At 33.7% G+C, this 11,600-nt stretch overlaps 2 protein-coding genes across 3 annotated transcripts; both read right to left on the bottom strand.

The window, feature by feature from the left end:
- Nucleotides 1–1,517: 1,517 nt before the first annotated feature.
- On the bottom strand, nt 1,518–3,444 carry LOC21401009 (transcription termination factor MTEF18, mitochondrial). The gene has a single exon (XM_010104256.2). It carries the CDS (start codon nt 3,252–3,254, stop codon nt 1,518–1,520), a length of 1,737 nt encoding a protein of 578 aa, XP_010102558.1. The 5' UTR covers nt 3,255–3,444.
- Nucleotides 3,445–4,957: 1,513 nt separating this feature from the next.
- LOC21401008 (UBP1-associated protein 2C) lies at nt 4,958–9,627 on the bottom strand. Of its 2 annotated transcripts, none has more exons than XM_024169576.1 (7): nt 9,324–9,627; nt 7,396–7,490; nt 7,042–7,185; nt 6,732–6,928; nt 6,553–6,628; nt 5,828–6,174; nt 4,958–5,691 (listed from the first exon to the last, which is right to left on the bottom strand). In XM_024169576.1, exons 1-6 carry the CDS (start codon nt 9,406–9,408, stop codon nt 5,833–5,835), a joined length of 939 nt encoding a protein of 312 aa, XP_024025344.1. In that variant the 5' UTR covers nt 9,409–9,627; the 3' UTR covers nt 4,958–5,691; nt 5,828–5,832. The 2 variants fall into 2 exon arrangements, with proteins under 2 accessions (XP_024025344.1, XP_010102557.1); XM_010104255.2 differs by having other exon boundaries at nt 4,963–5,691; nt 7,396–7,516.
- Between the last annotated feature and the right edge of the window lie 1,973 nt (nt 9,628–11,600).

Here is an 11,600-nt window from a genome sequence, read left to right as displayed (position 1 = left end):
AAAAGTATTCACTCTCTGTTTTTCACACCTACCACACACAAATTTGAATTTTATTCTATGTTCAAATTAAAACTTTAACTACATATCCAAACGTCAATTCAAACTATAATTTAAACCACACAATTTAAATTTTTCTGTTCAAATCAAAAAGTTCAAACCAACGAATCAAACCAGGGCAAACAAAAATCAGTTGGTTGTTTAGAGTATTATTACACAACTTATCAAAAGATCTAATAAGTTTTGGGAACAAGGCCATTTGAGTAATGATAAAAGATGAAAAACAATCTTAATTTCGTTCCCATGACAAAAACAGAATTTATGTCCCTTTCCTCCAAATTATTCTGATATACCAACAATCATGTAGTTGGCAAATAACTTTTAGAAAATAATAAGGGCCTGTTTGTTTCATATACTCAAACTTAAATTATTAATTTTATTACAGTGTTTTCTTCTCAAAAAAATCTAAATTTCAAACATACCAACAATCATGTAGTTGGCAAATAACTTTTAGAAAATAATAAGGGCATGTTTGTTTCATATACTCAAACTTAAATTATTGATTTTATTACAGTGTTTTCTTCTCAAAAAAATCTAAATTTCAAATGTCAGAATCAAAACTCATAATTTGAGTATACCTTCTAAACGAGTTCAAAAAGGATAAGCTTGTTATCTTCAAATTGGTGGTTTTCAAGTGTTCCGCATATTTACATATCACACTAAACAATCATCAAAATTATAGGCCGCGTTTAGAACTCGTTTCAAAATGATTTGATTGTATGAAAATAAAAATGAAAACGTTTTCAATCTCAGACAGAAATCATTTTTGAAAATGCGTTTGGTAGTTTTATCAATAGATTGTTTTCGGTATAAAAAAACTCATTAATGTTTCTCTCTCTGCTCGAGAGAAGAGAAAATGAAAGCAAAAAATGAAAAACGACTAAAAATTATTTTTTATTTCTCTCTCATTTTACACTAAACCAAAAAATTATTTTCATTTCCGCTTTTTGTCTTTATTGCGTCAAATGCCGTTTTAGAAACGTTTTCATTTTTTCTTTCTCGAAAAACGTAAAAAAAAAACGGGATCAATTCTAAACATGACCGTAATTTCCTCCTTTCCGAAACAGGCTAATAATGGCCTCTTCTTATGTAGATTACTTGTCATCCTAATCTATTCAAGAAAACAGGAAAAACAAACAAAAGGATAACAGTTTTAGGTAACACAAACAGTTAGGTAAACGAAAATAAGGAATTTTTCGATAGGTATGAAAAGATATCCTATCATAGGACACTATTGTAAACCACTAGAGTTTTGTCAAATTGTGTCAGTTTTTATATAGTTTTTAATTTCACATGATTTGTCAAATTGTGTCAGTTTTTATATAGTTTTTAATTTCGATGTGATTTTAACCGGTTTTAACGTTCGAAAACACACACACTATCTAACGATACTCCACTGTCGTAGAAGGCTAAAAACAAGGGATAACAACTTAACTAGCAGTGAATACATTTGGTAATAGTTATATGGAATAAATCTTTTCCTTCAAGTCCTGCCAAACTTGAGGGCCACTAGGATGGCGATTTACAAACTGTGTAACAAATTCTTTCTCTGTGGATGCCACAATAGTGCTCAAAGATAGGTCTGCTTTTCCTTGACCTTTGAGCCAATTGTACATAGATAACCTAAGATTGACCCTTTGAACTTTATAGTTAAGGATTGAAGGGAATGCCCAAATAGAGGATACGGGATAGGCCCATTGTCTTACAAGAAGATCAATCTTGGTCTGAATGACATTCTTCTTCAGGTTAAGGATTTGAGGTGAAACTTTAACCATTCGGCAAACCTCCTCCCTGTCCAAGCCATAGCTCATTATAAAGTCAAATCTCTCTTGAAGCTTCCCTCCCTTGCCTCGGAACATCTTTTGCGCCGCCTTCATTTTGTCCGAGTCCTGTACGAATCCCAAGTCCAACAAGAACTTGTTCCTCAGTGATTCCGATGCAAGGTCTTCCTCTAGCCTTGGAAATGGCTTAAGCTTTGCTCCAAGAACTAGATTCTTCAACTCCTGTGGGTTCTCCGAAATGTATTTGCAAAGCCTCTTCTTACCAACATTCAATTTGGTACATAAGCTGTTAGCTCTATGTAAATCACATGTCCCCATCAACAAGGCACGAGAGCGTACAAAATCCCCAATGTCTGTCGCCTCCATCTTGACCTCATTCAGGAACAAAAAACATCTCCTCCAATTTGAAACGAATTTCCCAACTTTAATATCGGGAAACCGCATAAGCATGGAACTTATTTGATCCATTGTGAATCCAAATTTCAACAAGCATCCAACTAGCAATACCGTCCTATTCCCCGAATCCTCAAACAAGATATCAGGGTGATAGCTGATTAATTCAGCCAATTGCTCTTTGCTCAGCCCCATTTTGCTAAACAAAGTTAAAAGTCCAAGCATGTGACTCCAATTACAAGAATTACCCTCCAACAAATTCCCCTCAATCCAACTAATTCCAAGTCCAAGACTCTTAAACCTCTCCAAAACCTCAACAAAATCTGCATTCACATCATCACCAATCAAAAAATAAGGACTAGAGATAATAAACTTAACAAGAGAAGCTTGGCCAATCCCAAGTTTCTCATAAGCTCTAAGCTTTGACACCAAAACCTTAACATCAGAGGAAAACACTTCAGTGGCTTCCTTATAAATCTTCCCTATCTTTTGACGCTCAAATCCATAACCACACAACAAATAATAATTCTCAAGCAAGAAACGACAATCACTCAAAAACACCAAATGAGGGGGCAAAAGAGGACCATACTCTGAGGGTTTCAAGCCCAAGCTTTCAAAAAAAGGCTCAAACTCATTTATGGGGTTGTAACGCAAGAACCGAGCAATGGAATGCCCAATTTCATCTTCAATATTGACCCGTTTCAAAAGCTTGGATAAGAAAATTGGAGAGTTTTTACTCATATTCTCTGCGTCAAGATAATCGAAATTCCTAGTGGAGTGAAAATACTCCAAAAGCGCGGCTTCGGCTTCTTTCTTGATCCTCCGGGGAATTCTAACCGCATTGTTTGGAGATTCTTCCTCGGTTCTTTTCGTTCTGTAAAGCCTTGCGTTTGGAGAAACTAAGGAATACCCATTTGGCCAAAGTTGTCGTTTTTGAGAGTTGAGCTGGTTTCCCGCGAAATAAGAAGAACCCCATTTGAGAATAGACGTTGTTCTGAGTTTTCGCAAATGGGTTGTGTTCATTTCCGTGAGGTTTTTGGTCCTGGACCAAAAATGGCGGATTTTGGGAACAAAAAGAAAGATTTAAGTTCGAAGTGTATTTGAAATCATACCTTTGAGGTTTATGGGTGCGCGTAAAGTGAGTTCTGATGACGAAGGAACTTGGGAGATTCAGCTTTACTTCGTCTCTTCGATGTTGTTTGATTCTTCTTGTTTCGAAAGCTCCACTGTGACTGAAGTACCCGGAAGGTTTTTTTTCGATAATAATTAATTTGGTCTCGGAATTAAACGACTTCATCTCACAGTCGTTTGAACAGTACTAAAATGGTTTCGTCATGTAATCCTCCAAAAGAAATAAAATAAAATAAAAAATAAAATCTCAATTTTTATGTACCAACTAATGTAGTACGTGAGTTGTCATTTTTACATTGATAAGTGTTTGTAACATTTTCACGACAATTAATAATAAGATATTGTATTTACCAATAAAAATATGATAACTTACATGCTAAATCAGTTGGCATATAAAAGTTATTATTTAAGTTGGTGTCCTAACATTATTAAAAAAAAAAAATAGTTTCATGTATAGTTTAAGAAAAATTAAAAAAAAAAATTACATATTCTACCTCTTTAAGTACCTGACTTACTAAAAGTATCAGTTTTATAAAACTCTACCTCTCAACTAGTTTTAATCTAAATAAGCCAAAAGTATCCGTTTTATAAAACTATATCCCTCGATTAATTTTAATCTAAAAAGTAGAAATATATAAACTAATGTTAAGAAATAAAAATAAAAAAGTGTTCTATTTTAAGGGGTATTTTTTAAAATTGCCCGAGAAATTATCATCTATGTATCTTGTGTCACTATTAGGAGACATAAAATATTCCTTTGCTCTCCTAAAACACATTTTTTTTTTAAATCCAATAGAAAGAATAAGGAAAAAAGAAAAAAAAAAACAAAGAAAAAGTATGCGTTCTACTCCCTCCTCCCCAAAAGTTTTAAAAACCAGAATCTATGTCAAAATTTATATTACTAATGTTTTAAGATTTATTGGTCATTTCTATTAAATTTAAGGGCTCACAGAGTAAAAGGCAACAATATTTTAGACAATCTATAGACTAAATAAATAATCCATCACATTTGTGATTACTCCTACAAAAGTTATATGAGTATTGCTAGGGATATTAATTCTAATCTTAATTTTTATATGAACTGTATTATCATCTTTTGGTAAATAAAATCTTTATTATTAACTGATATGACAATCTGATATGACAATCTCTTATGACCCGTTTAAGTCAGTAATTTTAATTCTGAATCAAATTTTTTGCGAGAACCATTGGCAGTAACTTTTTTTATTGAAATTTTTGTGAGAAAAAAATATAGTTTAAAATGCGTGAACTAAACAGCCCTTAAAGACCCACTAATAAGCGAATAACAACTTAAAATTAGTACAAAAAGTTAAGGTTAAAACTAATATCATTGCATCATTCCAATTATATTTGTGATTAACTAATTATACGAACAAAAAAATAATATCTACTCCTCTGTCTACAGTCTCACTTCTAGAGCAGAGATTGAAGGAAGGATTTGTGGTTTTGGAGAGTAGCTTATTCTAACAATGTGATCTTTTCCAGATCTAATGCACGAGAATGCCCAGACAAGGCAATTGATTAACTTGGGTACATCGACAATTGCTTTTAGCCCATGTTGGTTTTATAATAATAATATCAAAAAAGGATCATAAGAATAAAGGGTGGTGTACCCAAATGAGTTTGGAGAAGAAGTGCATCTCCGACCACCACGTGGTGCCTGCCTTCAATGATCATTCATTGGAAGGAATAAAATGAAGTTTTCCGTTTAGTGAAAGGATAGAGCATGGAAGAAGTTGCACTTGCAAAGAAAGCTCTTTCTGGTTGGTGGGAATTAAAGTGTTGATAAAAGCCGTGACTCAAGTCATTCTCCCTTACATCGGCTCCGGGGAGTCAGGGGCTCACACCACACAAGGACATGTGAGCCCCGAGCTCCCCGGGTGTTTATCCTCATTGATACAAAGAGTGTTTTGGCTTCCATTTACTCTTTGATGACTGGGATTCCATGATGGCATCGTTTTGCTGGGGGTGCTCCGAATGAAAGAAAGGGGAATCGCATCATGGTATCCTGTGTTTTATCGAATCAGTAGACTGGTACCTAAATCCTATTTCAACCAATTTTTATGACTACCTTCAGGCCTTTTTTGGGATAGAAATGTTACTTCAACTAGAAAATCAATTCAAACTATCTCAGACACAAATGAACAGGTTCTATCGGTGTTAATGATGCAAGAACGACGAGTAAGAGTTAGCTAATAGAAAACACCTTACAGTACTAAAACAACAGATTTCTATGCCATTTACCAATTCCCTGTGCCTATTCTGACAAAATCATTTGCCCATATTTTGGAGCAAGAGGTAGAGAGGCCTGCAGAATCCAAGGTAAAGAAGAATGAGAAGCAAAAAACCACAAGTAACTTTGGTAGTAGAGATCAGAATAAGTTCGAAAGAAAATAAGAAGTGGCTTCAATTGCCATACGGTATCCCTGGAAATTAGAACTTACAAATTTTATTGTTTAGTCATGTAATATGGGTAACCCCCCGTTCCCATAGGCATTGTTGGTGGAGGTCCAAAGGAGTCGTTCTTTGAACTGGCTGGCGGATATGAGACTTGAGGTTGCATTTGGTATGGACCAGGTAATGCGGTAGGACTAGAGTATGAAGAATCGGGATAGGGTGCTGCCATTTGAGGATAACCGTATCCACCTGGAGCAGTGCTATGATGTGCTTTTCCAGGGTGCGGATATCCGCCCCCCAGAGGCAAGGCCATTGGAACCATTGCTGTGGGTAACTGTGTTTGAGCTGTCCTGCCCTTGTGGGAATCTGCAAGCTTGACTATGACAGTTCTCCCCTGCGATTAAAAACAACATCAAATCATTTCTTCCATGTGATTTCAAGGAATTGGTACCCAAAAACAAAAAAAACAAAAAAAAAAAGTAAAGGGAGAGTCAAATTTCAAAATTCTCAATGAAGGATGATGATGAAGAGAAGGAAATCTAGAAAGCTAAAACTGTCGGAACTAGCAGATAAACAAGCATTTACTTCAAACCTCAGGAAAGTAGGTGAATATTCCCAGATGAACCCCATCAAAAATAACAAAAATACGACAACTTAACTTCTTTCCCAGCATTTTCCAACCATTGCCCATTTACTGATTGTATTCAGGCTATTCGGCAACTGTCATCAATCTTATTACAATTTAACTAGAGATAAGACTAAGAATACTTACGGCGAAGCTCTTTTGTGGATCATCTATTGCCTTCTTTGCTGCCTCCACTGTCTTGTATGTAACAAAGCCAAACCCACTGCACAAGAAAGAAAGATGACAAGTGATTCCTCTATATGGTTAGGCAGAAAAAATAGGGAAAGTATTATTTTCCAAAATATAGAAGCTCATTGGTAACACACCGTGATTCATTAGTATCTTTGTCATATGCAACTGAACCTTCTTCTATTTTGCCATGCCTTCCAAAGAAGTTGAGCAGCATCTCACTTGTGACTTCTCGTGACAAGCCCCCAATGTAAAGCTTCCTCTGGGGAAGATCAGGGGTAGTACTTGTCCCGGTCAAGCCCTCACTAGCTAAATTACAAACCGCCATTCGACCCTGAGCAAAGAAATATCACCTCACTAGTATACCAAGTAGTCATAAAGATGATATATTAAAGGGCAGAAGCTTAGGCATAAGCAGATAGCGTATCAAATGCGTCAAAGGCTTACATCAATGAGCTTGCTAGGTGCTCTCAATGCCATCTGAGTTGACTCTATATGTTTGTAAGTGATGAAACCATAGCCACGCGATCTAAAAGTTGCTTTGTCATAAATCACAGCTCCTTCCTCAATTTCTCCATGCGCTTTAAATGCCTGGAAACAAAATCACCACAGAATGCAGTGTTAGAAGCCCAAGTGCCTAAAATTTTCAAGCAACCTAGAGGGGCATCAGAACGAAGCTGGTAAATTCAACGTGGAGTTGATTTCAGCAAATTGCTTCTCTGCCTCTAATGGAGAATATATTGATACAGAATGCAATGGTGACAAGCATGACACACGAAACACAATCAGCAATGCACTCACATCACACAAAGTTTCTGAAGTGGTATTCCAGGCCAAGCCCCGAACAAAAAGCTTTCGATGGACAGGATCAGCACTTGCAACACTTTTAATTTTGTCTGCAATTGAAGGATATTGGGAACCTCTTTATGCCTCAACATGCAAACAAACACACATGCACCACGTCAATCACACAGCATACAATTGGGGAGCAAACTGTTTATGTCCTTCCTAACACAAGTCTCTCAAAATGCAACATGAAGAAAAGCACTGCAACAAGAACTAAAACGCTTACAACACACTTGACACACACACAGAGAATAAAAAGATTCGAGTTTCAATGTATCAATACAATAATACACCCCACATACCATGTATTTTGGATGTTAACAACATTGTACCCTTAGATTTCAATTTGGTATTAAATTTTATACATTCTTCCAGACTCCAGTCAAATGATGATTTTTGCCACTTAAATGATGACTTTACTAGCTTTAAGGTATAGAGTGAACAGGCTTCTATTAATCTTTAATAAGTAAAATTGTAATTTAAATGGTCAAAACTAGTAGTTGAGTAAGGGAGAAGGCATAAATTTGATATGAAATTAAAATTCAAAGGTACAAATTGTTCAAAACAACTAAAATGCATATCTTTTTTTATAAGCCATTTTAATAGTAAATAATATTTCTTTAAAGGACAAAGCCTAGACAAAGTGAGGCTTGCTTAAAGGTTTACGCTTGAAATGCACTCAAGAGCTCCAAATTGGAGCATCTCCAATGCAGTGCTAAACTAATGTACCAATGTCAAATTTGATATTTGAGTAGTAAACCCACTATCAAGCACAACATATGCCAAACTTTAAGAATTTGGTTGCAATTGGTTAATGTAACCATTCTGTTGCAATAGAGGTACAAGAAAGAGTTGGGGGCAATGAAGTAGGTAAAGTGGTTGGATTTTGCGAGCTGTTACAACCATTGCTGGATGTGATTCCACGAGCCGAACGAGAATGAATACCACACAGAAGAGAAGACTAGGTTCCCTAATAGAATGTTTAATGTAGAGATCCGTAGGGGCTCATAGTTTAAGAAGGTTTCAGAGTTCGGAATCTATGAAGGACGATTATACTTTTCTTTTAATAAAACAATATTGTCCTTTTCAAAATATTTAAAAATTAAAAATACACTTGTAACAATTATGAAATAAGTAGAAATACCATTTAAAATAGCATTATGCGTTGCAACATGAAATAACATATCAAACGTGCCAAACATAGCATTGGCATTGGCGTTGTATAGCTACACGCATTGTAGATGGTATTAGGCCTTAGCTTTTGTACAAAGTCTTATAGTTGTTCTAAAAAAAGGAAGGTAACGTTTGGTATATGGGTTCTGCCACAGCGCAAACCCATAATTTTGATTCTTTTTTCTCTTACAAAAAATTACAATTTCAAAAGTCATAACTCTGGTTTGAACCCATATACCAAACGGGTCATAATTATGGTTTGCATAGCATTCAGATTTCGAAAACAATTGCGGCGCTCAAGATCTTCAACAGAAATCCTGGTTAACTAGTTAAGATTCCTTTTCACCATGTCTAATTGCCAAAGCTGTAACCTTCATGGGACCTTCTTTCTTTATTGTGACTTAATTACTTTTTAGCCAAAATTCTAGCCCAAAAAATATTACTTTTTAGCCAAAAAAAAAAAAAAAAACCTCACTTTCTCCCACAACAATTTCCTTACTCAAACTAACTTTCAGACACAAGTTTGAAAACCTAGTATAGGCATTAAAAAAGGAGAGAAAAAGGGGGGAAAAAAACGCAAAATCAAACCTAATAAGTCGTATATTTGTAGTCAGATTCGAAAGCTTCAAAGAGAGAGATTTTTAGAAAATTAGAAATCAAACACTCAAATTCAAACTAAAAATTACATAAAGAAAAGAAGAAGAACATACAGTTCGGCAAGAAGATCGACGAGCTGGGGCTTAGCGAGAGGATCGAGAAGCGAACGCAAGTGTTCCTCCGAAGAGGTTTCACCATTGCCCTCCGTCTCCTCCAGCTTCCTCTTCTTCATGTCCTCCATTCTTCTTCTCTTCTTCTCTCTGTCTCCTCTCTCTCTCTCACTCTCTCTAAAAGTTTTCGGCTCGAAAAGCGTGGGATTTTTATTTTGAGATTTATCCCTCTCTTTTTTCACGGCAATAATTGATTTTTGATTTTTAGTAGGTTTGTTGTGTGGACGGGAAAATCATACAAACGACAGTAAGCAGAAAATTTAAAAAAAAAAAAAAAAAAAAAAAGAAAGAAAAAATCATTTTCGATATCATGTATTCATGTTATGTTCTTTCTATAGTGAAATCTGCGATTTTTTATTTTTATTTTTTATAGTGAAATATGCGATTCGTATACCACGTTCTTTATGATATTATAAGATAAGATGATACTTTAATATTTAAAAGAACATCTTATTTTATATCATGAACTCCTTTTTTAAGACATAAAATGAAAATTTTACTTTTATTAATAAATTCTAATTTGACTTATCTGAAGTTCTATTTAATAAATAATAACAAAAATTATTATCCTATAACTAAAACTGTTATTCATTTAGTAAATAGAAATTCGGACCAATCAAATGATTTTTGTGGACTGAAAAATCATACAAACAACAGTAAGCAGATAAATTGACAAACAAAAGAGATATTACGAACTTACGATGGACAATAATTAGAAGAATTAAAAAAAAAATAAGAAAAACATACATACTTCAAAACGGCAATAAAAGTATCTTATATCATCTAATTTTTTTTCTTTTAGAAACAATAGAAGTATCTTCTAAAATTGAAGAAATTTATTTTAATTTCATCTCGTTTATTTTGTTGGCAAAAAATATAGAAAAATATATCTTTAATTAGTTTTTAAAAATATTTTAAGCAGTTACAAAACATAGAAAACTCTAAAGCAGAACATAAAATTTCAAAAAGAAATTGAAATTTAATGGTTTCTTAATATTTAAAATATTCTTCTAAATTTTTTTAAGAAAAAATTATTTTTTTAAAAAAATTGGTCTAATAAATGGCACATAAAGCATGGAAAAGATGATGTTGAACCCCAAGTTTTTCAAATTCAAAAGGTAATTTTATGGTTTCTACAAAAATAGAGATAAAACTAAAATATATATTTAAGGAATTACTGCATAATTTTATGGTTTCTACAAAAATAGAGATAAATTCTTAAAAATAAAACTAAACTATATATTTAAAGAATTACTGCATAATTTTATGGTTTCTACAAAAATTGAGATAAAATGTAAAAAAATTAAAACTAAACTACACAGTTATGGAATTACTGTATTGTTTTTTTTTAAATGTAAGTTGTCAAATGACAAAATATTAGCTAAATTTCATAAAAGGTTATTTTACACATTTGTCCTCAGAACTTGTACGAGTTAGTTACTTGCCATATAAATTTTTAATTTTGATAAATTGTCCCTCAACTTGTAAAATTATTGCAATACGTCCCATTTTGACTTTGATTATGTTAAATTAGTATCGAAAAAACACGTTCAATGAAAAATTCTAACATCCTAAATTCAAATGTAACAGAAATCTTCAATTTCTCATCTTTTAATCCCTTAAACCGAACAAAAATCCATGTAAATTTAGTTGAATGTGGCACATTGTAACAATTTTTTAAATTTAGAAGTTGATTATTAAAATTAAAAGTCTGAGAGATAATTTGTTAAACATTAGGAAACAATTGTGCTAAAAAAACTATTGGAGATGGCAAAACCACGTGAGATCGTAAAGCTTGCCTCAGATCTCGAGCTCGAAGCCGTGAAGTCCATCGCCTGACATGCGAGTCTCCATCCTGTTGCAGAGCCACTATGTCCGACAATGACGGAGATGGCAAAGATTTCGACGTCCTCGTTAATTTTTACGCAAGTTGTCTCTAGGTTTGCCATAGATTTAGAGATCGTGATTTGATTTTTGCTCTCTACTTTAGATCTGCAATGACAATCAAACATGGCAAGTTTTTGTTCTAATCTGGTTGATCGCTTCTCTTTGAGAATCTGTGGGTAATATTGAGTTTGAGGTTAGTTTTTTTTTATTTTTATAGTCTTTTAGAGATAGAGAAAGAAAGAGAGAGAATTTGAAAAAGAAAAATAGTATTTTCATAATACTCATAATATCTTTAATAAAATTTAAAATTTAAAATCTTCTTAATTTAAAATT

This window comes from Morus notabilis, unplaced genomic scaffold (assembly GCF_000414095.1).
Source record: "Morus notabilis unplaced genomic scaffold, ASM41409v2 Scaffold989, whole genome shotgun sequence".
Taxonomy (NCBI): domain Eukaryota; kingdom Viridiplantae; phylum Streptophyta; class Magnoliopsida; order Rosales; family Moraceae; genus Morus; species Morus notabilis.
Note: the sequence above shows the minus strand (reverse complement) of the source record. Positions and strands in the feature narration are given on the sequence as shown.